The following is a 25,334-nucleotide window of genomic DNA, read 5'->3' on the forward strand; positions in this document are numbered from 1 at the left end:
GATAGGAAATTAATCATATTAATTCAAACAATATTTAATTTTACTTATATTAACTAAGAAATAGATTACACAATGAAATTGGATTATATTTAGATTTATATTTTTAAGACAAGAAGAGAACGTGAGAAAAACTTTATGCGTGCAAATTAAGAGCTATTCTATTAATTATATCAACTCACCGCATGCCACACATAAAAAGAGGTTATCATAGTTTATTTAAAAAGAATCGGTTAGCCTATATTTGATTATTGAGAAGATTGGAATTTAAATTTTAGATTTTTTTTTTTAAAATTTTCAACTACCCAATCTAGTCTTGTATGTCATATAGAGAAGAATTTTATAGTCTTTTAAAAAAGTGATAAATTTAAAAAAAAAATCTTAATTTTTTCAAGAACAATAAAAGTCTAGAAAAATTAACTTTTTTTTTTTTCTATAAAGTATCTCTTCTCCATGCTTTAATGCAATTTGGCTTAGAATTTGTTTGGTAGTAAAACACTTTTAATCTAAAAAGTGTTTTTTAAAATAAATTAGACGTTTAACAAAATTTAAAAAATATTTTTAAAAATATAAAAATTCAGTATTGAAACTAGTGTTTTTCATTTGATAGGTAATTCTCCTAAAAATATTTTTTTAAAAAAATATTTTCATTAAATATACTTCTGTCAAATATATTCATATGAAAATAAAAAATATGAAAAATTTAGTTATTTGATAAAATTTAGAAAATATTTAAAAAAAATCTAAAAAATCAATAATGAAACAAGTGTTTTCCACTTAATAGGTAATTCTTCGAAATTGAGTCTCATGTACAATGAAAAGTAATAATTTATAAATAAATTTGTTCTCCCATATGTGAAAAGAATTTTGTAAGGTATAATTATGTTAAAATTAAGGGTATATAAATGTATAATTACCTTAAGTCACATGTTTTGTATAATTAAGTTAAAATAGTAAAGTAAAATTCAAAATTGCTTTGAAGGTTATGTGAAGAAGTTATTTTCCGAAAATACCCAACATACATTTAATATGATTTTTAGAAGGCGAGAATCTCCATCTCTAGGAAATGGATCTAAGTTTCATATAAAATGCATATTTGCCTCAAAGAATATAAGTTTTCACAATTAGATGATAGGTGTCTGATGAGCACTGCAACTATTTAATATATTAAGATTTATCTTTTAAATACTCATGATAATTAATATCTTAAAGTTTTAAAAAATTCAAAAAATTAATAAATAAAATTCTTCTTAAAATCTATTTAAAATTCATTTAATTTTTTATTTTCTTTTAAATCATAACTATTATCTTAATTTATTTTTCATTAATTTAACCTTTGATTATTATTATTTTTATTTTTAAAATTTAATTAAATGACTCTATAAGGCATGTACAAACTTGTATATCATAAATTAATATATATGTTTTTCTTTTTATTTTCTTTGACCCTTTTTTATACCAAATTAATAAAAAATTTATTTACACATTTGCACAAATATTAAATATATATATTTCATATTTCCACACCTATGCAAGATATTAGTATTAAATTAATATTTATAAAAATATATAAATATATAAATATATTCATAATAACATATTTATCCGGGTTGTGTACCGTTAATACAAATATCTTATAAATATATAGACAGTATATGGACATAGGTACATGTATGTAAATAATATTTTTAATGGTTAATCTCGAAAACAAATAATGAGAAAATTAAGAAAAAAAACGTAAATAAATATGTGCGAACAGCAAAGACCTAAAATTTTCATGTACTTCGCATGCCACTTTGATATTTGTGAGATGTTGATGAAATTAAAATATTCATCAACCCTTCACCGTAATTGTCCCATTTTATAATTTTGATTTGATAATTGCCAAAAATTAGAAAGATAATAATTAATTTTAGTTTTAATTTTTTCTGTTACGTCAGTCCTTTCTGTCATTCTGTGGACCAGCCTACAAAAAATGTATGAAAATAAAAGCTATTCTGTTGACTAGGTCCACGTCGAGAGAGGCTAGCACTGTAGCACATGTGATTTGAATCTTCAACCAATCACGTAAGATACTCTACAAAATCACAATGAAGTTTGAAGATAAGAAATGTCATATATATATATATATTTGGGTGTGTCTTTCCTCACCTTTTTCCACATTATTCTTTTGACTTTTCAGCAAGCAAAACATTGTTACGCTGGTCACGTAGCTAGAGCATGTGACACGGGGGGAAGCATACAAATTGGCAAAGAAACGACCATTGGCATCTCGGGAGGCCCCTCACAGACAGCGCAGTACAGGAAAGAAACAACAGTATCCTTGAAGTGCCAAAAAAATTATTGATATTAGTTTCACAAGAAACTGAAGCACTACATAAATATAATGACTTGATCATAGATTGCGCATACGGTCGTACATGGTCCACACTCGGCATGCCAAAAACATTTAATCAATCTGATACCTGTGATCAATGTTAAGCTGGGGTTGGACTTCTCCATGATTGATGAAACAAGCCTCACCTCAAATAGTGGAAGACAAAAGGCCAGAGCTAGCTTTAAAGGAATAGAAGGTGATGCGAAGAAGAAGGCCTCAAACATGGCAAAGCCACCTAAAAAATGCTCTTTCCATTAGGGTTTTACCATCCTCATACTAGTAGCTTTGCTGCACTTTCTCTTGCCATTAATGAACATGAGCTGAAAGAAGGGTTACGGTGTGGAATCTTCCTTGTGGCTTTCTTTCTGGTCAATGATGTCCCTGCTGTTATGTAACTCAAGGAAAATAGGCAATTCCTCCAGTTATGATCTGATCAGGCCGACGACGATATCCAATTTGATTTTGTCTGAAACGGGTAGGCTAATAATAGGCAGAATCTGTCCTTGTTTTTGGGGCGGCCAATTGATATACATGTCAGATGTTTGTGGGGAAGACATCCCTGAGCAGTCTGCCGTGAATATATAAAGAACAGATACATACACAAGTCTGGCTCAACAACCTAACTTTATCCTTGATAATGCTGGTCTCCCAGTTGTTTTAGTGGTTCTTGTAGTGTCGTTGGTTTGCTACTTGAAACGTGGAATTCAGAAGATGAGAATGGGAATCAGGAGTTCAATAGCAGCAAGACAAAGGCTGATGATATAGTGAATACTGTGGGGGGAATCGTTGTTGCTGCACTTACTATTGTGGTTGTAGCATCTTCAATTGCAGATGGCTTGTCGCAGTTGGCCACGCTCTATATTAATTATTCCGAATTAAGTAAGCTTCGGCCTCCAAGAATATAGGTTCTTCTAGCACCATATGCTAGTAAAGGCCATAGTATTGAACCTGGCATATTTGCTTGCTTTCGTGCTTCAGGAAAGGGGCTTTACACTATATGGCCTTTGACGTTCTGAGAATGGTGGTTGCTTCCTCCTGAAATCGTACTTGCACAAAAAGATCAGACTCTGGTGAGCATATGGCTTGCCGGGATCAAATGGTGGAGGCATGGAAAGAAATTATATTCATATTGAATTATTGCACATATTCCATCCTTCCACCCTGATCCAGGCGTTTCATGCTTGGCGAAGCGCTGTAATAACTTCTTGATGGATTAATCTGGGAGCGCATGTGGCATCTGAAAATAAAGGACTTTCTTCAGTAGGTTCTTACTGAGCGAAAGCTTCATCACTTTCATCTGGGTTCAACGAAAGGTTGCCCCTTTTGTCAATAAAAATGGTGGTGGCATCATGGCAGTGCCCATCAGCCTCTTCTAGACGCAACCCACAACAGCAAGCTTTCTGGAATTGCTACAACCACAATAGTAACTGCTGCAGCAACGTTCCCACCGCATTCACTGTATCATCAGACTTTGTCTTGCTGTCATTAAACTGCTCATTTCCATTCACAACTTTTGAATTCCCCAACGACACTACAAGAACCAGAAAAGCAAGAGAGACCAACAATATCCATAAAGCCAGCTTGTTGAGCGAGACTCATAAACTTGTCTGCTCATTATAATCGCAGATGATTGTGCTCATGGATCATCATAAGCAGCAAGCATTCCCGCATATCCATTGGCCTCCTTTCCAAGAAAACACAACAGCCTCCCTTGTGTTAGAAAACAAGAATGTTTTCTGTGAGAATTTCAGCTTGATGATATTGCTGCCCATTGTCCAAATCTGCCGATCGAAACCACCAATTTCAGACAACATCAACCCAGATTTCTGAGTTGGACAATTGCCTGTTTTTTCTGAAATATTTACTGCAGATTCAGCAAATGACTAAAAAGATAGGCAACAAATATTCTTCCTCTTTAGCATCACCCTTCTCTCAGCCCATGCTCTTCAATGCCAAACCCATTGGGAGAAAGTGCAGCACTAGCTACAAGTGCGAGAATGGTGGATCCTCAAAAGCTTCCCCAAAGAGCGGAAGAGGCTCTTTTAGGTGGCTCATAAAACGTGTTCCAACCAAAATTTTCCCGGTTAATTGGCATCCACCAACATCTTCAGCATCAGCATGGGCTCCATTTTTCGCAGTGGCAGCCAGAGATACGCTTTCAAGCACTCCTCCAGATTTAATAAGCCATCTAAGCTTTCATCCTGTACTATTTCTTCTGATTCGCACAGCATCATTTAGAAGAGAGATAGAGAATACAAGATGCCATTGCTGGGTAAATTTACAAAGGGTGTTTGGCAGATCTGAGGAAGGACAATATGCACGCGCTCTTTCATATCTTCCCGGATACGAAGAGCGTGATATTTCATTGGCACAATCACTGATCAGAAGCAAAAGAGACAAAAGTATTGCGTGTGGAAATGTAATTTTAAAGAAGAAACAAGAAATGCTAAGAATTTTGGAGATAGAGGAGGCTATGAGAACTGCAGTTGTTGTGGGGAAAAAAAGGTATATATATATATGGAGTGGTTGGGGAGATGCCTTTGAGTCATTGACTTGACTCTTCCGCACTCTGCGTCATATGCAGCGTCCGAGCCCTTTCCTACGAACGCGCCTTGTGGCTTCATGCTTTCTAGTCAAGTGGCAGCTACAAATGCGGTGGGCTGCGTCCGAAAAGAATTAGAATTGAATTTTCTGTGGCCACTCAAATATTGTTGATAATTTCATTATTTTTCATTGGATATAATGACTTCGGTTTATAAAACCAGACATTCAACTTGCATTATTTATTCATTTTTATTTTTTATTTTTGTTCTCTTGAGTGCCACCAGGATTTAGATATTTGGCTGGTGGACCACAATTGGGTGGGTCATCATAGGCTGGCCTACTTCAATTTGGTCCATCTTATGGAACCAGCAGATAGGCTAATATACTCGTAAGCTGAAACCAAATATGCAGCAACCTTGATTTCCATCTTAAGAGAAAAATAGTATGGCCTGAAAGCATGAATATATGAAAATAACCAAAAGCCGCAGAGAAGGAAACTCACTACTGATACATGGAGAGGTTGAGATTCCTTTCACACGGTCTTTAGGGGCCGCCCACGTGGGAAATTAAAAAAAAAAAAGGCGTTTTGAAATGGCTGGCATGAATCAAATAATAGGTTCTAAATCCCATTCCCACCATAGGTCCAGATTCCTTTGTCATAAATGTCATATCCCCCCCTCCCTTCTTTCAATAAGAAATAGCAAAAAGCAACAGCCAAGTGCCAAGCCCATTACCAACTTTCTCGATTGAGCGGGAATTATAAGCGCACAGGCTCGTCATAATTGGAGCTAACTGTGGTAATTGACATGATCTCTCGCCCCCATATGCATCTGTGCCAGGTAGGATGGCAGCGGGGTGGGTTCCATCAAGTTGTCCCATGCTAATCCTGTCCGTTGATTCAAAATTATTCTCATTCTCGTCCCACTTAAAAAATTAAACGAGACGAGATGGGGTGGGGCAAGGCACCCGTTTAACTTTTTCTTCTTAATTTAAATTTTTATTTTAAAATTACTTTAAAAATTTTAATACATTAAATATAATTTATAAATAATTAAATTATTATATTTTTTATAACTTATTTTATTAAAAATATTTTTTTTATTATCTATATATTAAAAATAGTAAAATAAAGATTAAATTAAATTAATTTTAAAATTTAATTTTATATATAATCGGGACGGGGTGAGACAGGACAGGATAATATCCAAATTTGCCCTGAGTTGTAAAAAAAAAAAATTCAAACTCATCTCAAACCCTTTTATTAAAATTGAATCTCGTCCCATTAGGGAGGGGATGGGTCGGATACTCGAAAAAATCCGCCCCATTTCCATCCCCATGTACTAGCAACAACTGATGCTGGTTGGTGCTCCCAATTTCCAACTTATCATACTCATCTCCTTGTGCCAAATGCCCTTTTAAGCATCATTCATCATTGGGAACTTGATCTTCAATAGGTAAGCAAAAATCTCTAGCCAAAGATTTTTGTGATTAAATTTGCTGATACTGTCCTCACAAGTCACAGTCTGAACATTAATCACTTTCAATTGGTCATACCTTCAAATTAGGCCACATATATTAATTTAGCTATAAAACTTAAGTGAAACTATTAATCTTTTTATATTTTTCATTAGCCATAAAAAAAATTATTAAATCCCTGTTTCCTGTTTTTTTTTTTTTATTTGAAAAATAAATCCCTTTATCTTATTTTTTTTTAAAATTATTTTCAAAAATTTTGAAGCTTGTGATAATAATTTTTTTTTAATATCTTAATTTGATAAAGTATAAAATAACAAGTATATCTAAACCACAGAACAATATATTTTTCTTTTTCATTTCTTACTTGGGTAAAGAGAATACAAAGAAAAATTTTAATACTTTTTCTCCTCCTTTTATCCTACTATTTAGATATTAAAAAGTTATTTTATACGTTTTTTAAATAAAAAAAAAAAATTAAATCTGACTTCCCAACACCTGTAAGTGCCAATAGATTATGAATATCAGATTCACAAGAAATTGAAATAGTCCACATGACTGATAACTTGTTTCATAAATTAATCGACCTGACCCATAAAAGAAATACTATCAACTCTTAGGCTATGTTTGGTTCCCGGAAAATGCTAAGGAAAGGAAAAAAAATCATGTGGAAAATGATTTTCTTTAGTTTGGGCGACATGGAAAATACGATGGAAAAAAAATAGAAAGGAAAATATTAAAGAAAATATCATAATATTTTCCTTACTAGTTTCCTTAAAAAATAAGGAGGAAAATAAGAGAAAAGAGAGGGGAAAAGTTGGGGAAAATTTTATCGGGGTGGTATTGGCTTGCCAGAAGTGAAGGCTTTGCGAATGAGGGGACCGAGATCTTCATTGTTGCAGATGGCGGAGGAGAGGAGAAGTTGATCAAACTTCTCAGATGAGTCGCTGTCGGCGGTCGTCGGGACCACTTTGCAGCGCATTTTCGACAACTCCATCATTGTTTAACCGTTGGAGACGGCGAAAGAGCAGTGGCTGTATCGCTCTGGGTTTCATCAGGAAACTCATTTTCTCGCTCTTTCACTTTCTGGGTCTCTTCGATTTCCTGGAAACTGACGTTTCGTGGTCCGAAACGCAGACGCAAGTGTCAGAATACCCGCCTGTATCGGCGGTTTTGATTCGTGAAATCCTGCTGGTGATGAAGTTCGGGGAGGCGGTTTGCGACGGCGACGCGCCGTATGTCTGTACGACTTCGAGGTAGGAGAAGAGATTAGGTGGTTGACCAATTGTAAACACATTTTCCACCGAAGCTGTCTGGACCATTGGATGGATCACAATCAGAAGTTGTGCTTGATGAGATGCAAGATGAGTTTAATCAACGGCTCTGGGCTGCCTCTGGGATCACATGAGTTTTATTTTATTTTTAAAATTTTGGTATGGTGAGGGTGAGAGGGTTGAACTGTATCTACATGAAGAAGAAAAAAAGAATGCTAGGTACCATTAAAAAAGGTAAGTTTTCAATAGTTATTGAACAATGGGCTCCCACAAAATGCATTCTTCTATAATTATTTTTTAGAAAATAAGAGCATAAAATTTATTTTATTATTTAATAAATTGATAATCATTTAAGACAAATTATTGATTTTGTTTTCCTTTTATTTTTCCTTAACTTTTTTTCGTGGTTAACCAAACAAAAGAAAATGAATTTTTTTTTTCCCTGAATTTTTCATAGATAACCAAACAAGTGAAAAAATTTATATTCCTTTCCTTAGTTTTTTCTTTCCTTCCATTTTTCCTCCCAATTTTCTTTCTCTCGCATTTTCCGGGAACCAAACATAGCCTTAATGTTTATAAGAAAAAGTTGTCAATTCATGTGATAATCACATAATGAGTTTTGACTTTCACTCCAATTATATAAGTATTTGGGCTACAGAAAGAACATAGGATAAGAATCATAAAAACAATCAAAGAGGAAAAAGAAGAAACTTTTCTCTCGTCTTCAGATACATTAAGAGCTAAACTAATTGAACTTGTAAAAAAAAAAAAAATCAATTCCAATTTAATTCAATTTAATTTAGTAAAAATAATTAATTTATTTTAATTTATTTCCCTGGAGTTTGGTTTGGTTTGATTTGGTTTTTTGACAATTTTTTTTTTCTTATTTGAACCAAAAAATCATAGTTGGAGATTGTAGGTAAAAAGCTTAGACAATACTATAACAAAGTGATTTAGAGCCTATTCATAGATATATTGTTTAATCCAATGGCATGAGTTGTTATTATTATAATCCATATGAGTTATATTAAGTAATTCAATAACAAAAAACTGTTATGTTACTGTTGTATTAGATAAGGAATTTTGACTACATAACTTGAGTAGATTAAGTTACATCAAAACATACTAATGTTTTTGTTCACCGCATATTGGCTCATCACTAAGGGTCTCCAATGGGCCGTGCCGGCCCGTAAGAGTAAGGCCCATTGGCCCAGCCCGGGGTGGGCCACTGAGCCCGTTGACTGGTCAACGGGCCGGGTCGGGCCGGGCCGGGCCTTGGTATATCTAAGGCCCGTGGGCCCTCAAGCTGGGCGGGCGGGCCGGGTTAAAAATTTAAATAACTTTCAATTTTGAAGGGAAGGGGATTCGAACCTCTTCTCTTATGGAACCACAAGGGAGCCAGCCACCAACTGAGCTAGCCCTTTTTTGTGTAACTATTTTGAATTAGTTATATATATATATATTAGAAATGTTGTATGATTTTTGAAAAAAAATAAAAGTGAGTTGGCGGGCCTATGGACGGGCCTACGGGCGGGCCGGGCCTAAATTGGGGCCCATGGCCCGGCCCATCCAAAAATGGGCTCGGGCCGGGCCGGGCCGCGGGCTTTTTGGAGACCCTTACTCATCATGGAGGGAAATATTTTTCTGTTATTTAGGCACATTTTCCAAGGTGATCCACATGTTAGAATGGCAAAACTATAAATAAGAAACATCATCCCATGAAAAAATCAAGCAAATTATAACCAATCATTAAAAACCTTGCCAATAAAACCTAGTGGGACAAAACTTGGACGAAAGAAAAAAGAGTGCAATATATCCATATTAGCATTCCCCCCTCATGTAAATATGATTATGATTTCTTCAACATTTCAAATGGTAGATCTCTCAATCTTCGCATTCTAATGTCATACCTTAACTTTTTCAATGTGGTCGAATGTAACGCCTTTGTGAATAGATCTGCTAGATTATTGCATGATCGAATTTGTTGAACATCAATCTTACCTTTTTTTGGAGCTCATGAGTATAGAAGAATTTATGAGAGATATTCTTAGTTCTGTCACCTTTTATGAATCCTCCTTTAATTTATGCAATACAAGAAACATTATTTTCATGTAACATGGTTGCATTGCCTCTGATGGAAGGTAGTCCACATGTTTCTTGTATATGTTGGATCATTGACCTTAGTCATACACATTCATGACTTGCTTCATGAATTGTAAGAATTTTTGAATGATTTGAAGATGTGGCTACCATTGTTTGCTTGATTGATCTCCAAGATATTGTCGTTCCACCATAAGTAAAGACATATCCCGTTTGAGATTGAGCTTTATGAGAATCTAAAAGATATCCTGCATCTGCATACCCAATCAATTATGATTTTGATTTTTTTGAATAATATAAACCCATGTCACTTGTTCCACGAAGGTATCGCAATATATATTTAATTCCATTCTAATTCCTTTTAGTTGGGGCAGAACTGTATCTTGCTAGTAAGTTGACAGAGAATACTATGTCTGGTCTAGTACAATTTGCAAGATACATTAGTGTATTGATTGCACTGAGATATGGTGCTTCTAGACCAAACAATTCTTCATTTTCTTCTCTAGGATGAAATAGGTCTTTGTTCAGTTCAAGTGAACGAACAACCATAGGGGAATCGATTGGATGTGATTTGTCCATATAAAATCGTTTTAGTACTTTCTCTATATATGTCGATTGATGGACTAATATGCCATTTGAACAATGCTTGAGTTGTAGGTCAAGGCAATATCTTGTTTTCCCCAAGTCTTTCATTTCAAATTCCTTCTTTAAATAATTGGCTGCTTTTGTGAGCTCTTCAGGAGTTCCTATAAGGTTTAAATCATCCACATACACTGCAATTATTGTAAACCCAAATTTTGATTTCTTGATAAAAACATATGGGCAAATTGAATTATTCACATATCCTTCTTTTAACAAATACTCATTCAAACGATTATGCCATATATGTCTGGATTGCTTTAATCCATACAAAGATCTTTGTAGTTTGATTGAGTACATGTTTCGAGGTTTTGGATTAGTTGCTTCAGGCAATTTGAATCCTTCAGGGATTTTCATATATATGTCAGTATCTATAGACCCATATAAATAGGTTGTAACAACATTCATAATACGCATATCTAGTCCTTTAGAGACTGTTAAACTTATCAAGTATCGAAGTGTGATTGCATCCATTATAAGGGAATAAGTTTCCTCATAGTCTATACCAGGTCTTTAAAAGAAACCTTGAGCAACAAGTCGTGTTTTATATCTTATGATTTCATCATTCTCATTTCGTTTTTTCACAAAGACCCATTTATATCTAACAAGCTTTATGTTTCCAGGTGTTTGAACTACAGATCCAAATACCTCTCGTTTTGTTAACGAGTTTAGCTCTATTTGGATTGCTTCTTTCCATTTTGGCCAATTATTCATTTTTCGACATTCATTCATAGTTTGTGGTTCTTGATATTCATCATTTCTCATGATGTCCATAGCCACTTGGAATGTGAATATATTATCTATGATAATGTCGCTACGGTCCTTTGTTCTCCCGTGTGACTCATTAAGATCTTTTTAGTTCTAGATATCGGTATTTGATCAATTTGTGCCTCTTCAGGAGCTAACTGTTTGTGAAGTTGGGTTTCATCATTTGACCCTTTCATATTTGTGAACTCTTTAGGAGTACTAAGTTTTTCATATGTTGTTCATTTTCTTTTTCTAGGAATTAAATCCTTTGAGCCAAGAGGTCTACCACGCTTCAAACGTGTCTCTAATTCATTTGTTAACTGTCCTACAGGGACATCAATCCGTGTTGGAGTATTTGCAGTCGAGATATACAACTTTGTCATTTTCTTTGTATCAATGAATGCATCTTGTAATTGATTTGTAGGATTTTGCAAATAAATAATCTTTTAAACTTCCAATTCACATTGATTGGTACGAGGATCAAGATAAGTCAAAGTCAATGCATTCCAAATAATTTCATGTCATTCTTTTGGAACTGGCTCTTCTCCTTCTAACGGTGAGAAAATTGTCTCATTAAATGATAATATGCACAACATGTCATTCTACTTTTTAAATATATAGGTAGACTAGTCACTAAATAAAAACTTCTGGTTTTATAATGTACATTCATACGACCTTTTACCCCGGGGGACCAAGTTGGTCTTAAAAGATTTTTCTAGATCTATCATCGTATAAAGTATCATTCACATCGAATCAAATACTATTAGTGACATAGTATAAGCTATTTTGGAGCCTTTAATCAGGTTTCTATCACCTGATATAGTATTAATATTGTTTGTCCTCAATGTTGTGCAATTAATGAGACAAGAGTTTTATTAAAGTAACAAGTTATAAAACATTGTCATAAAGACCTCGTCTTTATAGAGTTGAAGAAATATTATCATATCAAAAGAGTTAAAATCAATGAAAAATATTAGTCATTGATGATGACTTAATTTAATAACTTGTGTAAAAGCAATGAGAGCATATATAATACAATAAAGCAAATATGAAAAGATAATTTAAAGTTATATATTTCTTAAATAATCTCACACGTTTGATTTTGTAAGTGTGGAGCAATTTATACATGAAATAACAAGGAAATATTTCAATAATCAAACTAACTGTAGTGATTGATCAATAACTTTATTCAAAATATTATTATGATCTAAATCAATGTGCAAAAATTAATTCATAAATCAAAAGTTCAAGAGAACATATCATGATTTAAGTATCTTGTTGTCTCAAAACTTTAATTAAAATAATACAAATCCATTTGAACATATATGTAAAGATATAATAACATAATATATTGAGAACAATAGTTGAACCTATTGTAATTTCAAAATTATTTTTGGATAATGAAATTATTGCATTAATAAAAATACCATATGTGGCAACATGCAATAATATATATTATTTTATATAACTCAAAATTTTTCAATCATAAAAACACGTCTTAAAGAAAATTGACATGCAAAATCAATTTATTAATCATATGACCAAGTCATATATTTCACATGTATCCAAAGAATCTCAATTTTTTAAATCAAAAAATTATTGTGTATTAAACAACTAGAATAAAAAAAATATTCCAGACTATCACCTTTAATACAAAAATATCATGCAATCCGAAATTCCACATCTATATGTAAATTTTTCTACTAATGATAGTATAACTTCTAATAATAGAAATTTATAAAAACTATCAAACACTTACCTATTTGTATAACTTGATATACAAAATATTAATCATTTGATAATATGTAAATATTATCTATATGCTTGTTATCATAGCTTCAGGCTATAATATATTTCATTATAACTTTTGGTTATATAAATTTCATAAAGTTGAACAAAATTGTTAGTTCCTATAGTTTCTAGTTATAAGAAAGTACATATTAACAACTTTGGCATAACCTTTGATTAGCACAAAGAATATTAATTTTCTTATTTTCATAAATTCGGGTTATGAATAATAATATTTATATAACTTTTGATTATATAACAAAATTTAAAAAAATTATGTATCTTTTAAGTACATAGTTGTTCATTGACAATTTTGTTTTGTATAACTTCTAGTTGTACAAGAGAATTAGAAATTGTATGTATAGCTTCTGGTTATGAAACAATTGCTAATAAAAATTATTTTTCATAATTTCTGTTGCGAAAAATAAGTGAGTACGAAAAAAATTAAAAGTCAATATTTTTCACAACTTTGAGTTATGATTATTTTGTCAAAACAAGAAAATATTCAAATTCGTACATAACTTCATGCTATGAACTATTTATATATAACTTCTAGTTACACAATATAATTAAAAGAAATTAAAGAAATTAAAAGTTAATATATTTCATAGCTTCAGGTCATGATTATTTTGTCAGAACAAGAAATATTTAAATTTGTACATAACTTCAAGCTCTGAACTGTTTTTATATAAATTTATGCATAACTTTAGGCTATGAACTATTCATTGTGTAGATTTGTGCATAACTTCAAGTTATAAACTTTGATTATATAGATTTATACATAGCTTCAGGCTATGAACATTTATTTATTTATTTTATACTTTCTGGCTATATAATATTGTTTAGTATAACTTTGAGTTATACCGTATAATTAAAAATAAATAATTAAAGATCATATACATAACTTATGGTAATGTATTTGTAATTTTATAATTTCCCCCATAACTTCTAGTTACAGGAATTGCACATATTTTTCATAACTTCTGATTATGAATTTACCTCATAATTTATAATTTACCTCATAACTTCTGGTTATAGGGATTATACATATTTATGTATTCAAATAAAATAAATGAAAATAGAGATCAAAGGGTAATAAAATAGAAAATCATGATATAAGTTTATCACATACTTTTTTGTGAGAAAAAGAGAGAAAAGTCTTTCTATTTATCTGAAAATGAGAACATCTTTCTATTTCTCTAAATAGATAAAAATCTAAATCTTTTTATTTCTTTTGTAGAGACTAGTCGTGCGGATAACATGTTGTAAAATTATAAAATGAAATGAAAAGAAAACAAAAAAGAGAAATTATAATGTAGGAAAAGAATAAAATAGATTTTCATTAGAGGTATCTCTCGGAGTCACAAAGATATATACAACAATATGGATAATCATCTACACAAGTTCCCATAATCTGATAAATTCTAATATTTTTTAACATTTACAATATTTTTACAATATATATATATATATATATATATATTGTTTTAATTTTTAAAAATAATTTACCAAAGGCCTTTATTTTTATAAAATACTAAAAAATAGTTTTTTTTCATGTAAAAAAAAAAAAAAACATGACTAAACAAGCCCTAATTTACTCACCATCATTATTTTTCTTTTTCATCCAAAAATTTATTACATTTTTTCCCCATTTTTTTTACCAATAAAGATACTTTTGCTTGCAAATGTTATTGATTAAGTCAAGGGTTTTTTTAAAAAAAAAAAATTAAAAATATTCTTTTAGGGTGAATAGATCATTTTTTTCTTTTATTTCTTTTTTATAAAATTCAAATTTGTTTTAATTTATGTTTTCAAAACTAAAAAAAAAAGAAAAAAAAAAGTGAGTTTGATAACATATCTTTATATAAATTCTATTTATACTTTCATAATCAAAAGTGATTTATTGTATTTTGTGAAAGACAATGGTAGATCCTAAAATTTGTTCTAAATTTATATATATATTAATTTTGAGTTCAATTTTATTTTAAAACTTAAATCCTGATTATATCTAAATTTTTTGGCTCCATTCACACCCTTTAATTCTTAGTTTTTATTATTTTATTTTTATTTTATTTATTTATTTATTTTTATTATTAATTTTTTTTCTTATTTTCTTATCTTTTTTTTTCCTCTCTCTTCTCTCTTTGCACTTACCCTCCACATACCCACACTTCCTCCTCTCCCCTAGTTTGGAGGCATCCCCCATACTCTCTCCTCTCTTCTTTCCTTTTTTTTTTTTATTTTTTTTTATTTTTTTTATTTTTTTTATTTTTTATTTTCTTTCTAGAGTTTTTATCATTTTTCCCTTTCTTCCTTCCCCACATTAGACCCACTCACAGAGACACCCACACTACCCCTTTCATTCTCTCTCTCCTCTTCTCCTCTTCTCCTCTCTACTTTTTTTTTTTTTTTTTTTTTTAATTCTTCATTTCTTCTCCTCTTCTCCTCTCTACTTTTTTTTTTTTTTTTTTAATTCTTCATTTTTTTGTCTTTATTTTATTTTATTTTTGTCTCTAAAAAACCCATCAACCTTCATCTCCACTAGTAGAATCACTGGCCAATCATTGTCGACAAACCACTTATTTTCTTTCATTCTTCCATTTCCCTCACTTTCTTTTTCTCACCTCACCTATTTTTTTTTTTTCATCTTCCATTCTTCCTTCTCTAATTGCTCCTACTTCCACTCATCTCTCTTTCTAAAATTTGAAATTGCAAGTTTTTCTTTTCCTTTTCTTTGATTTTAATAGTAACTATGGTTGAAACTTGGGCTTCTATATTTATGTTTGTTTGTGGACTTTGTATTTGGGCTTTGCATTATGAGATTTGGGTATGTATATTGGATGTCTAGTTAGGCTTAATTGAATTTATTGGACTTTTTTTTTCTTATTGCATTTGTACTTTACATATTGGCTTGATTTTGTTTAAGAATTTGGGTATGCTTATTAAATTAGGTTTGAATTATGAGATATTGAATTTAGGGCTAATTGAATTTATTTTGATTTGTCATATTTTAGGTTTGTTAATTAATATGGAATTTGAGTTCATTTGTTATTGGAGAAACTTATTGGATGGGTTGATAATTGATATGGATTTTGCCCATTTGAATTATTAAATTTGGCATGAGACAATTGTGGTATATTTTGGATGTTATTTTGGGTTTTGATACTAAATTTTGCTTGATTTTGGTTGTGGATTTTGGGTTTATATATTAAATTAGGCTTGAATTATGAGAAATTATGTTTATGCCTAATTGAATTGAATTTGATTTGTTACATTTGGGGTTGGTTGATTGTGCTTGTATTTTGGTTATTAATTTGAAAATTTTGGGCTATGACATATAAGAGATATTTTTGTTGGATTATATTTGCTAATTTGGACCTATTTTAATTGGTGAAATTTATTAGGTTAATTTGGAGTTTGAATTTGGGATTGAATATTTGTTTTGGATTTTGCATATTTTTTTTTATATTTACATTTATGTTATTTTTGTTTTGCATAGGCTTATTCCACTACTCATATTGACATTTTGTTGGTTGAGTATGAATTTATGACATATGAAGAATGAAGTTTCATGGAAGGAAAGGAGATTTAGGAATGTCATAAATAAAGCATTGAAGGATACACGTTTTATTTCCCACTTCTATTTGGTTTTATTTTTATTGGTTTTTGCAAATATTTGTTTGTATATATCTACTCATTGTGTACAAAATTGAATATCGAACAAATCGGAATTTTTTTTTTAAATAAGAGGAATAATTTTAATAAAATAATAGTTCTAAATATTCTTCTTAATAATTTTTTTTTTTTTTTTACTAAAAATCAGAAAAATGTTTTTAGGAAAATCCAAAAAAAAAAAAAATTGTTTTTGACAAAATTTGAAAAATTATTTTTAATAATAATTTCTTGAAAATATATTTGTTTAATAAAAAATTGTTTAGAAAATTGATTTTGAAATAAAATTGCCCAAAAGATTCTCCCAAAAATGATTTTTAAATAAGTTCTCTTTCTTTAATTAGAATGTAATTAAAAATAATTTTTGTAAATAAAGGTCTTAAATAATCTTTTAATAAGGATACAATAAGAATGTTTTTTGCCAATTGAAGTTGTAGAATTTTTTTTTTAAATAAAGTTGGATTGAAAATATATTCTTATATAAAGTTTGTAAGGACTTAAAATACATTTATAAATAAAGTTGTAAAAATTCATTCTTTTTTTGGTAAAAGCAAGCAAAAATTATTTTTCCTGTTAAATTGAATTTTTTTTTTAATAAATTCTTTTAATAACTATGAGTGTAATTAATTTTCTTAAAAATAAAAATTGAATTAAATCACTTGATGGCAATAAATTGAAGTTTATTTTATAAATAAAATTGAATCAAATCACTTTTTGGAAATAAATTTAAACTTTTTTGTAAATAAATAAATTGAAATCATTTCCAAATTGTTTTTAATAATCTTCTTTGGAATTTCTTAAAAAAATAATTTTATGAAATATCTTTCATTAATTAGTTTGATAAATCAATTTGCATAATTCATTTTTCATTTATTTTGAGCATTCATTTATTATTATTTTCATGTATATTTATTTATTTGTATCATTCTGTTCTTGGTATTCATGATTAATTAAATATCACAATTTCTTATATCCATTTAGTAGAAACGTAAGTATACTGACTTATATTCAAATGTTTTTGCAGACATGTTTTTTTTTTTTTTTTCAAATAAGAAGTTATTGTTTTGTTTTTTCCTTTAAAAAAAACTAAAATAAGCGAGACTCCTACCTTTTTCAAAAAATCATATTTTTTACCATGTCATCCAAATGGGTTTGCACGTTAAAGTACGGGTCCACAATAACATAAATATACATCATAAATTTTTTAACAAAACATAGAAGTAACTATGATTGTATTAGTTAGTTATAAAACTGTTGGAAAAATACTACATGATAAAAAATTATGAAATGTGATTCATGCCTAATTGGTGTCTCAGCTGATTCATGTCCAGCTGGTGCTCCTTGATTGAGGAAGTAATCAACAAAATTTATAACCTATTACACCATATACTAGGGTAGCAAAGACAAAGCTACTATAGCATAGTGGCTCTAGGATCGTTCACTGGGATGGGTTTTCACTTCACAAATGATATTATTTCAAAGATGAATTGGTGCCTTTTCATTTCAAGGTTAGCTTTAAAAGAAGACATAAGGATGTTTGAACAAAGATTCGGTTTTAAACTAACCAAAAATAGTAACTGATTTTACTTACAAAGAAAAGTGTTTCTTGGAGTTTCAGATCACTAGGCTCAGATTCCTCATACAAAAAGGGAGTTCCGGTCACTTGTTTCTTTTCCTCGCATTAGAGAATTAACATATAGTTCCTTCTCCAACCGGTGTTGTACAGATGCTTCCCATTAATGGGTTCAAACACTAAATCCCTCTCACTGATGCATCTTGCAATGGCTCATACCTCTCACCTAGCACTTGCCATTCAAGGTGATCTTTAACCTTGGATTACCCGTCAAAAGCTCGCAAGAGGTAACTAATGGATGTCTCCTAAGAGTCCAAAAGCTTACCAAATGTTGGCTATTCTAGAAAATCCTACCTTCAAGTCACCTACCAGAGGCTCACAAGGGGTAAACTAGTGAATCTCCATGGATGGAGATCACTTGCATTACCAAGTGTTGGCCCAGGTGATTTAAAGGAGTTTTAAGTTAACTAAAAAGACAAACACCATTAACGGGTCACTCTTTCTCTTCATTAAAAACTAAAACAACAAAACTTCCAATTTATGCATTCAGAAACTTACCCAGCTTTCTTCACTTCAAGAGACAAAGAGTCTAGCCTCTCATCCTCTGAGAAAACTCAGAGAATGTTTGGCTAGCAAGAAAATGAAAATGAAAGAGAAGACAAGAATATATATGAAAAACAGAGCAAGTGCTCTGCATTTTACTTCCTTCCCAAAAACTGTACAAAGGATCCCTTGGAACCAAAACTCTAACACCCCCTCAGAACAGGCTCCTCGAGCTCCCTTTAAAACCAAAATTACAATGATAGCTATTCCCTTGATATTTTGCCAAATTCCTAGCTTAAAAACTAAGGAAACCTATCATTGGTGACTTACAAGGAGAATTTGGGCATTTGGGCAACAAAAATCTAATGAAAAATATCTCCAAGTGTCGGTTACAAATATCGGGAAGCACTAAGGACCACTTCGCAGGTGAAAAGTGAGGTCTGCGAGATTTCGCAGGTGCACAAGAAGAGCTGCGAAATTTCCTCATAGCAACCAGCTGATTCAACACCTTTGCAAAGCGGACTTCCATCTTGAGGTGTTTGGCTTCCATCGCGGCGTGAAGCTTCAGGGGAACTCCATAGCACTGTGCAAAAATGTTGCGAAATATCTCGCAACAAAAGGGTGATTCAGCAACACTTTGCTGAATCCTTCCTTCAGCTTGGAGTGATCAGCTTCCAACAGCTGTAACTTACTCATTTCAGCTCCAAATTGTACACGGTTTGAAGCATTGGATTCTTGACTTCCTGAGCTTTGAAATGGTATATAGCATGTAGAAAATGGACTTCGGGAAGTGCTCCAAAAATGTGAAGGAAGACTGCAGCTGCAGTCCTCTGTTTTCTTCTTTCTTTGCTTTTCTCCTTGCATTCCGGATTTGCTTATGGCAAAGGACTTCAAAGCTTTGGTTCTTCATGTTTCTGAGCTCTTCATTGCTTTGCCATGGATTCCAAATAACTCTCCTCAATCTTGGATTGCTTTGGTGATCAAATTACTAACAAAAACACCAAAACTTACACAATTTGATTAGAAGTGATTGTAAGGGTCCTTAACATGTTAATTGGGTTAAAAGGCAATAACTACTACTCAAAAGTGTTTAAAAGAGTTAATTGCAAGCTATGAAATAGTACTTTTTGAGTAGTAATCAAAATGTAAATTTATTATTATTTTAAATAAATACAATTTAAAAAAAATGATTAAATTCAAATTTATTTTATATTTGTTTTCATATTTTATTTTCTTTCTTTTTAACCTTTTTAGTCATTGCTATATCACTTTCCATTTTTGGGTGGACAAATATGACATATTTATGGTGCTAAAATATTTAAATTATAGGGGAGACAAATCCTAATAATGAGCTCAAATGATATAAATGTTGCAAAATTAAGCTCAAAGTAAATGTTACAAAATTAAGCTCAAAGCTTGGTGGTGTTTATTTTTTTTGGCTTTTTGCTAAAAACAATTTTATTTTAGAATTTAGGTGATTTGTTTTTTTACTTTTTCATTACTTATTATTAACTTTTTACTAAACAGAAAAAACTAAAATATATAACTTTTTTTTAAATAGAAAAAATAACATATTAGTTTTTTTTTACTTTTTAATATTTAATAAAAATAAAATACTACAAAAATAAACAACTTAATACTTAACACTATTAAGTATTAAGGTTCTATTTAAAATTAAGTAAAAAAACAACCACCACCTAGTAACTTTACAAATATATTTACATAAGTGTCCTTACCATTTCGATTATTTATTTTTAACTGTGACTAACTTTTTATTTGCAGCAAATTCATGGCTGATCTTGTTTGAAACTGAAATACTAGGTTGGGAGTCTCTCGAATCTTGAGTTTCTTGTACTTCTAATGACATTTGGAACTGCCCAATAACAATCGGCTACTACAAATGAGCATAGTTGTCTCATGGCTTGTGACTTTCTTGGTTCCTGGTGAGGCAGAAGGATCAATCCTTCTTGACCGACAAAGAGGTCCCCCGCGTGAGCCCAGGTCCATTCTCTAATGATTAGCAATATATGATGATACCTTCACTTTTCTTATTTTTCTGGCTTCTGTGAGCGCCCCATTTGGATTTTATGCATGCATGCATGCTACATGTTTGTTATAATTACATGCTCATATTTTGCAGATGTCACCTTTGCCTTTTTTTTTTTGTTTTTTGTTTTATGCTTATGTTTGTTAAATAAATAGCATAAGGTAATTAGTATGTGATATAAAGCAGATCTGGAACCAGGCCCCCCTAAGGGATCTTTGAGTTTGTAGGACTTGGCTCCACCCTAAATGCAAATTTGAACCCTTGACATCCCTTAATGTGGATGCTAGTAGGGTTGGTAGACTACAAATCCAATATTAGTGAGAAAGGATTTCTAGTTGTCAGCAAAGAAAATGAAAGACTGGAAATCTGAAGGAAGCTTTTTATCATGTTCCATCCATGAAATCCGTTTTAGGAGTTTTCTGACTGAAGTTTGGGTCTAGGTCAGATCTGAAAATTCCAAAGTTGAAATTCATACTGGGAGGAGGCATAGTTCAAAGTCGTGGTATCGGTCATTGACTCGGGAGGTCTTGAGGCACATCTGTCTCGGTATCTCGGATCGGGTAATCTATGTGTGGTTGTGATTGTAAGGGTTAATAGTTGTTTTACAATGACTAGATATTTCTGATTGTTCCTACCGTCGCACCATTCAATTGGTTTCATTATTCCAAAATTAGTTTTTTGTTTGCACACACTTCATGTTTTCTACTTTTAAAATAGAAAATTATGGTAACTTCTACATAAAATACAAGAATTCTTAGAGACTTACTTTAAAAAGCTAATGATTTTATGTGTACTTAAAGAAACTAAAGTACTAAAAAAATTTTACTATCTAAAATTTAAAATTTTTTGAAGTGATTTTTAAAAACATGCTAAGTCTAGACCTTTTATACAAAGGTTTTCACTTTTGGTATAGAAGTTCTTACTACTTTTATTTTTAAAAAACAAAAAACAAGAAGTGTATCCAAACATATACTGTTTTTCTTCTTCTTCTTCTTTTTCTTCTTTTTTTTTTTAAACAAAAAATAAATAAATAAATAAAATCTAAGTTTGCTTCCATTGAAGCTATGGACTATTAAAATTGTAATGCTTGTATCACTTAATCCTCTTTTGTTTCTTTGTGCCTTTTATTTGATTAGTCTTGCAATCTCCATATGTTGCAGAATTTATAATATGTCTGAACTTGCGACTGATTTTATTCTTTCCCTATACCGTTGATACTTGATTATTACATCTCCTCTGTCATCCTTGCCCTGACTTGCTACCAACAAGAAGAAATTGCTGTCCAAGTTGACAATCACAGGGTTACATTTATATGAACTGAAACAGAAAAAGTTTCATAAGAAATGACTATGATTTTTTTAAAAATTCATATAATTTTTGTAAGTTCAACCATATATCAATTACAAATCCACCATGAGGATGAGAAGAATAATCTAATACATGAATAATCTGTATATGTGAACCGATGCTCCTACCACTTTAGATAGCTTAGGAATGGTTTATCTGAAACATGTATGCACTTGACAACCCAATCGATTGGCCAAGATGCTGCAGCAATTCCAATGCATGCACCCCATTGTCCCCAATCCAGCCTCTCTGTATCTGCAAGTTTCTTCAAAAACTCCACCATAACCACCTGAAGGATAATGGTTATCCCAATTATCCCCAGAAATAGCTTGTTCTTATGTAACCCCTTAAACACGCTCTTCTTCTCCAGCTTCCTTGCATTGAATTCATTGAAGACTTGGCAAAGCACAAAAGTATTGAATATCAAGGTATCCTTTACCTTCTCGCTCACCCCAAAGATTGATCGGCCTTTGAACTGGAGGGTCAAGAGGATGGCTATCTGATACAAAGCTTGGGCAAAATAGATTCCGCCACATGACGTTGGAGATAAGTGGTTCCTTCCAAACCCACGGGTGGTTTCTCCATCAGCTCCTTGGTGGGTTGCTCTGTGGCAAGGGCCAGGGCACCTAATGTGTCCATGATCAAGTTAACCCACAATAACTGCACTGCTGTCAATGGGACCTCACCAGTGAAACTGCTGCCACAAAGTTGATTACAAGGGCTGCAACATTCGCCGTCAGCTGAAACTGGATGAATTTCTGGATGTTGTTATAAACACATCTTCCCCATCTCAAAACTGTTGCCACTGAAGCAAAATTATCATCCAAGATGATGATATCTGAACTCTCCTTTGCAACTTCCGTGCCCTGAATCCCCATGGAAAGGCCTATGCAGCTTCTTTTAATGCTGGTGCATCATTTGTGCCATCACCTGTCACTGCAACCACATGGCCTTTCTGTTTCAGGCACTGAACCATGAGAAGTTTATCAAAGGGAGAGGATCTAGCCATCACACAGATTTTATCCACTTTCTCCATTCTCTCCTCTGAGGTGTACTTCCGAAATACCTCACCTTCTACTACTGCTTCACTGTTCATGTCTTGATCGGGTCTCAGTATTCCACATTCAGTGGCTATTGCTCTTGCAGTGAAGACATTATCGCCGGTAATCATTTTGACATTCACTCCAGCGTATTGGCAATCCTCCACAGCTTTTCTCACCCCTGGTCTACATGGGTCCTTCATCCCCACAAGTCCAATGAGGGTCAAGCTGTCTTCTTTTAGCTTTTGCCGGCCTTCCCTAATTTCCTGTTCTTCCTCTGGAATTTGTTTATGTGCAAAAGCAATGCAACGGAGGCTGCTAGCGGCCATACCTTGAATTATTTGCTCAAATGTCATCCTTTCACCATCATCCAGTTCTTTCATGCTTCCAGAAGCATCATAGTAACTTGAACACATTGCTAATATCATCTCTGCTGCTCCCTTCCAGTGCACATGTATTTTGTTGTCAGCCTTCTTCCTCATCAAAATTCCGCTTCTTTTCTTCTCTGAATTGAAGGCTTCTACATGAAGAATGGTATAATTCTGCTTTAATCTCTCCATGTCCATGTCAAGTTCCAGAACAGCCCAAGAAAGTAAGGCTTTTTCTGTGGGACTACCAGAGAACTCAAATTCAGATTTTGAAGTAGCCCTGTAAATGCTACCAGTTGTGTTCAAGGCCACTCCTTGTTGAATCAGTTTGAGAACGTTTGTCACAATTGAAGAGGACTCTTCAATAGGTTCTTTGCCAAGCCAATACTTTGTCACCTTCATCTGGTTCAGAGTGAGTGTACCTGTTTTATCAGTACAAATTGTAGTTGCAGAGCCCATGGTCTCACAGGCAGAGAGCTTTCGAACCATAGCCTGGTCAGCCATCATTCTCTTCATTGAATAAGCAAGGGTGAGTGTGACGGCCAAAGGCAAGCCTTCTGGAATTGCCACAACGACAATGGTAACTGCTGCAGCAATGATTCTGACCATGGCATTCACTGTATCATCAGCCTTTGTCTTGCTGCCATTGAACTCCTGATTTCCGTTCTCATCTTCTGTATTCCCTGTGAAGTAGCGAACCACCAACACGACAAGAACTAGAAAAGCAACAGCCAAACCAACCTTACCTATCGATAAAGTTAGCTTGTTAAGACGGGCTTGTAGGGGTGTCTGTTCATTAATGTCGCGGCTGATTGTGCTCATCATCTCCCCCCATGTTGTGTTGATACCAACAGAAGTCACAAGCATTTGGGCATATCCATCAGCCGCTTTGGTTCCAGAAAACAAAAATGGATTCTGGCTGCTATTAATCTCTACATGGTCGCTCTCCCCGGTCATGCTGGATTCATCCACTTGTAGTGAATGCCCGACCAAGAATAATCCATCAGCAGGAACTTGGTCACCAATTTTTAAGCAAGCCACATCTCCAACAACGATATCAAATATAGAAATCTTCTGACGATGCCCACCTCGAACGACTTCAACCTCGATGTTGTTGCTGACTTCAGACAACGTTTCGAACTGTCTGTTTTGCCTGAAGTTACTAACAGCAGAGACAGAAATGACTAGAAAGACAGCAACGAATATGCTTCCACCATCATACCACCCTTCCTTCAGCCCGTGCTCTTTAATTCCGAAACCGAGGGAGAGTGTGGCACAAGCTAGAAGTATGAGAATGGTAAGATCCTTAAAAGCTTCCAACACAAAGTAGAAGAAGCTTTTAGTAGGCGGCCTCGGGTATGTGTTTGAACCGAACGTTTCCTGCCTTTCAGCTATATCTTCAACAGCACCATGGATGCCATTTTTGGTATGTGTTTTTAGAGCGTCAGCCACGCCTTCAACTCCTCCCAATTCGCGAAGTTGGTCTAAGTTTTTCTCTTTCACTACTGCAGTGAGACTTGTGTGAGCAATATTTGGGAAGGCAAGGTGGGGCTCAACACTGAGGACAGCACAGGAATGAGTAGATACCGGGGGTTTGCTGCTCTTCTTCTGTTTGAGAAGAGAATGTAGTGCCCTGGAACAATAGATTGTAGCAAAGGCCAAGTGCCATCTCTTGTTGTGTCTGCCAAGGGTGGCCGGCACATCGAGTATGGACTCTCTGCAACTTGAGTTAACATGCAAAATGTTGGACATGCTTTTCAACAGAGAAAAGTATACAACAAAGATAAAGCGGAAACGAAGATGAA

At 32.8% G+C, this 25,334-nt stretch overlaps 1 protein-coding gene and 2 pseudogenes across 1 annotated transcript; 1 reads left to right on the plus strand and 2 right to left on the minus strand.

Annotated features, from left to right (window-relative positions):
- Window positions 1-5,797, minus strand: part of LOC117914487 — a 7,997-nt pseudogene extending 2,200 nt beyond the window's left edge.
- A 1,533-nt stretch (window positions 5,798-7,330) lies between these two features.
- LOC117914488 lies at window positions 7,331-7,799 on the plus strand. Its single transcript, XM_034829831.1, has 2 exons — window positions 7,331-7,630; window positions 7,701-7,799. Exons 1-2 carry the CDS (start codon window positions 7,331-7,333, stop codon window positions 7,797-7,799), a joined length of 399 nt encoding a protein of 132 aa, XP_034685722.1.
- A 14,446-nt stretch (window positions 7,800-22,245) lies between these two features.
- Window positions 22,246-25,334, minus strand: LOC117914938 (annotated as a pseudogene).

This window comes from Vitis riparia, chromosome 5, assembly GCF_004353265.1.
Source record: "Vitis riparia cultivar Riparia Gloire de Montpellier isolate 1030 chromosome 5, EGFV_Vit.rip_1.0, whole genome shotgun sequence".
NCBI lineage: Eukaryota > Viridiplantae > Streptophyta > Magnoliopsida > Vitales > Vitaceae > Vitis > Vitis riparia.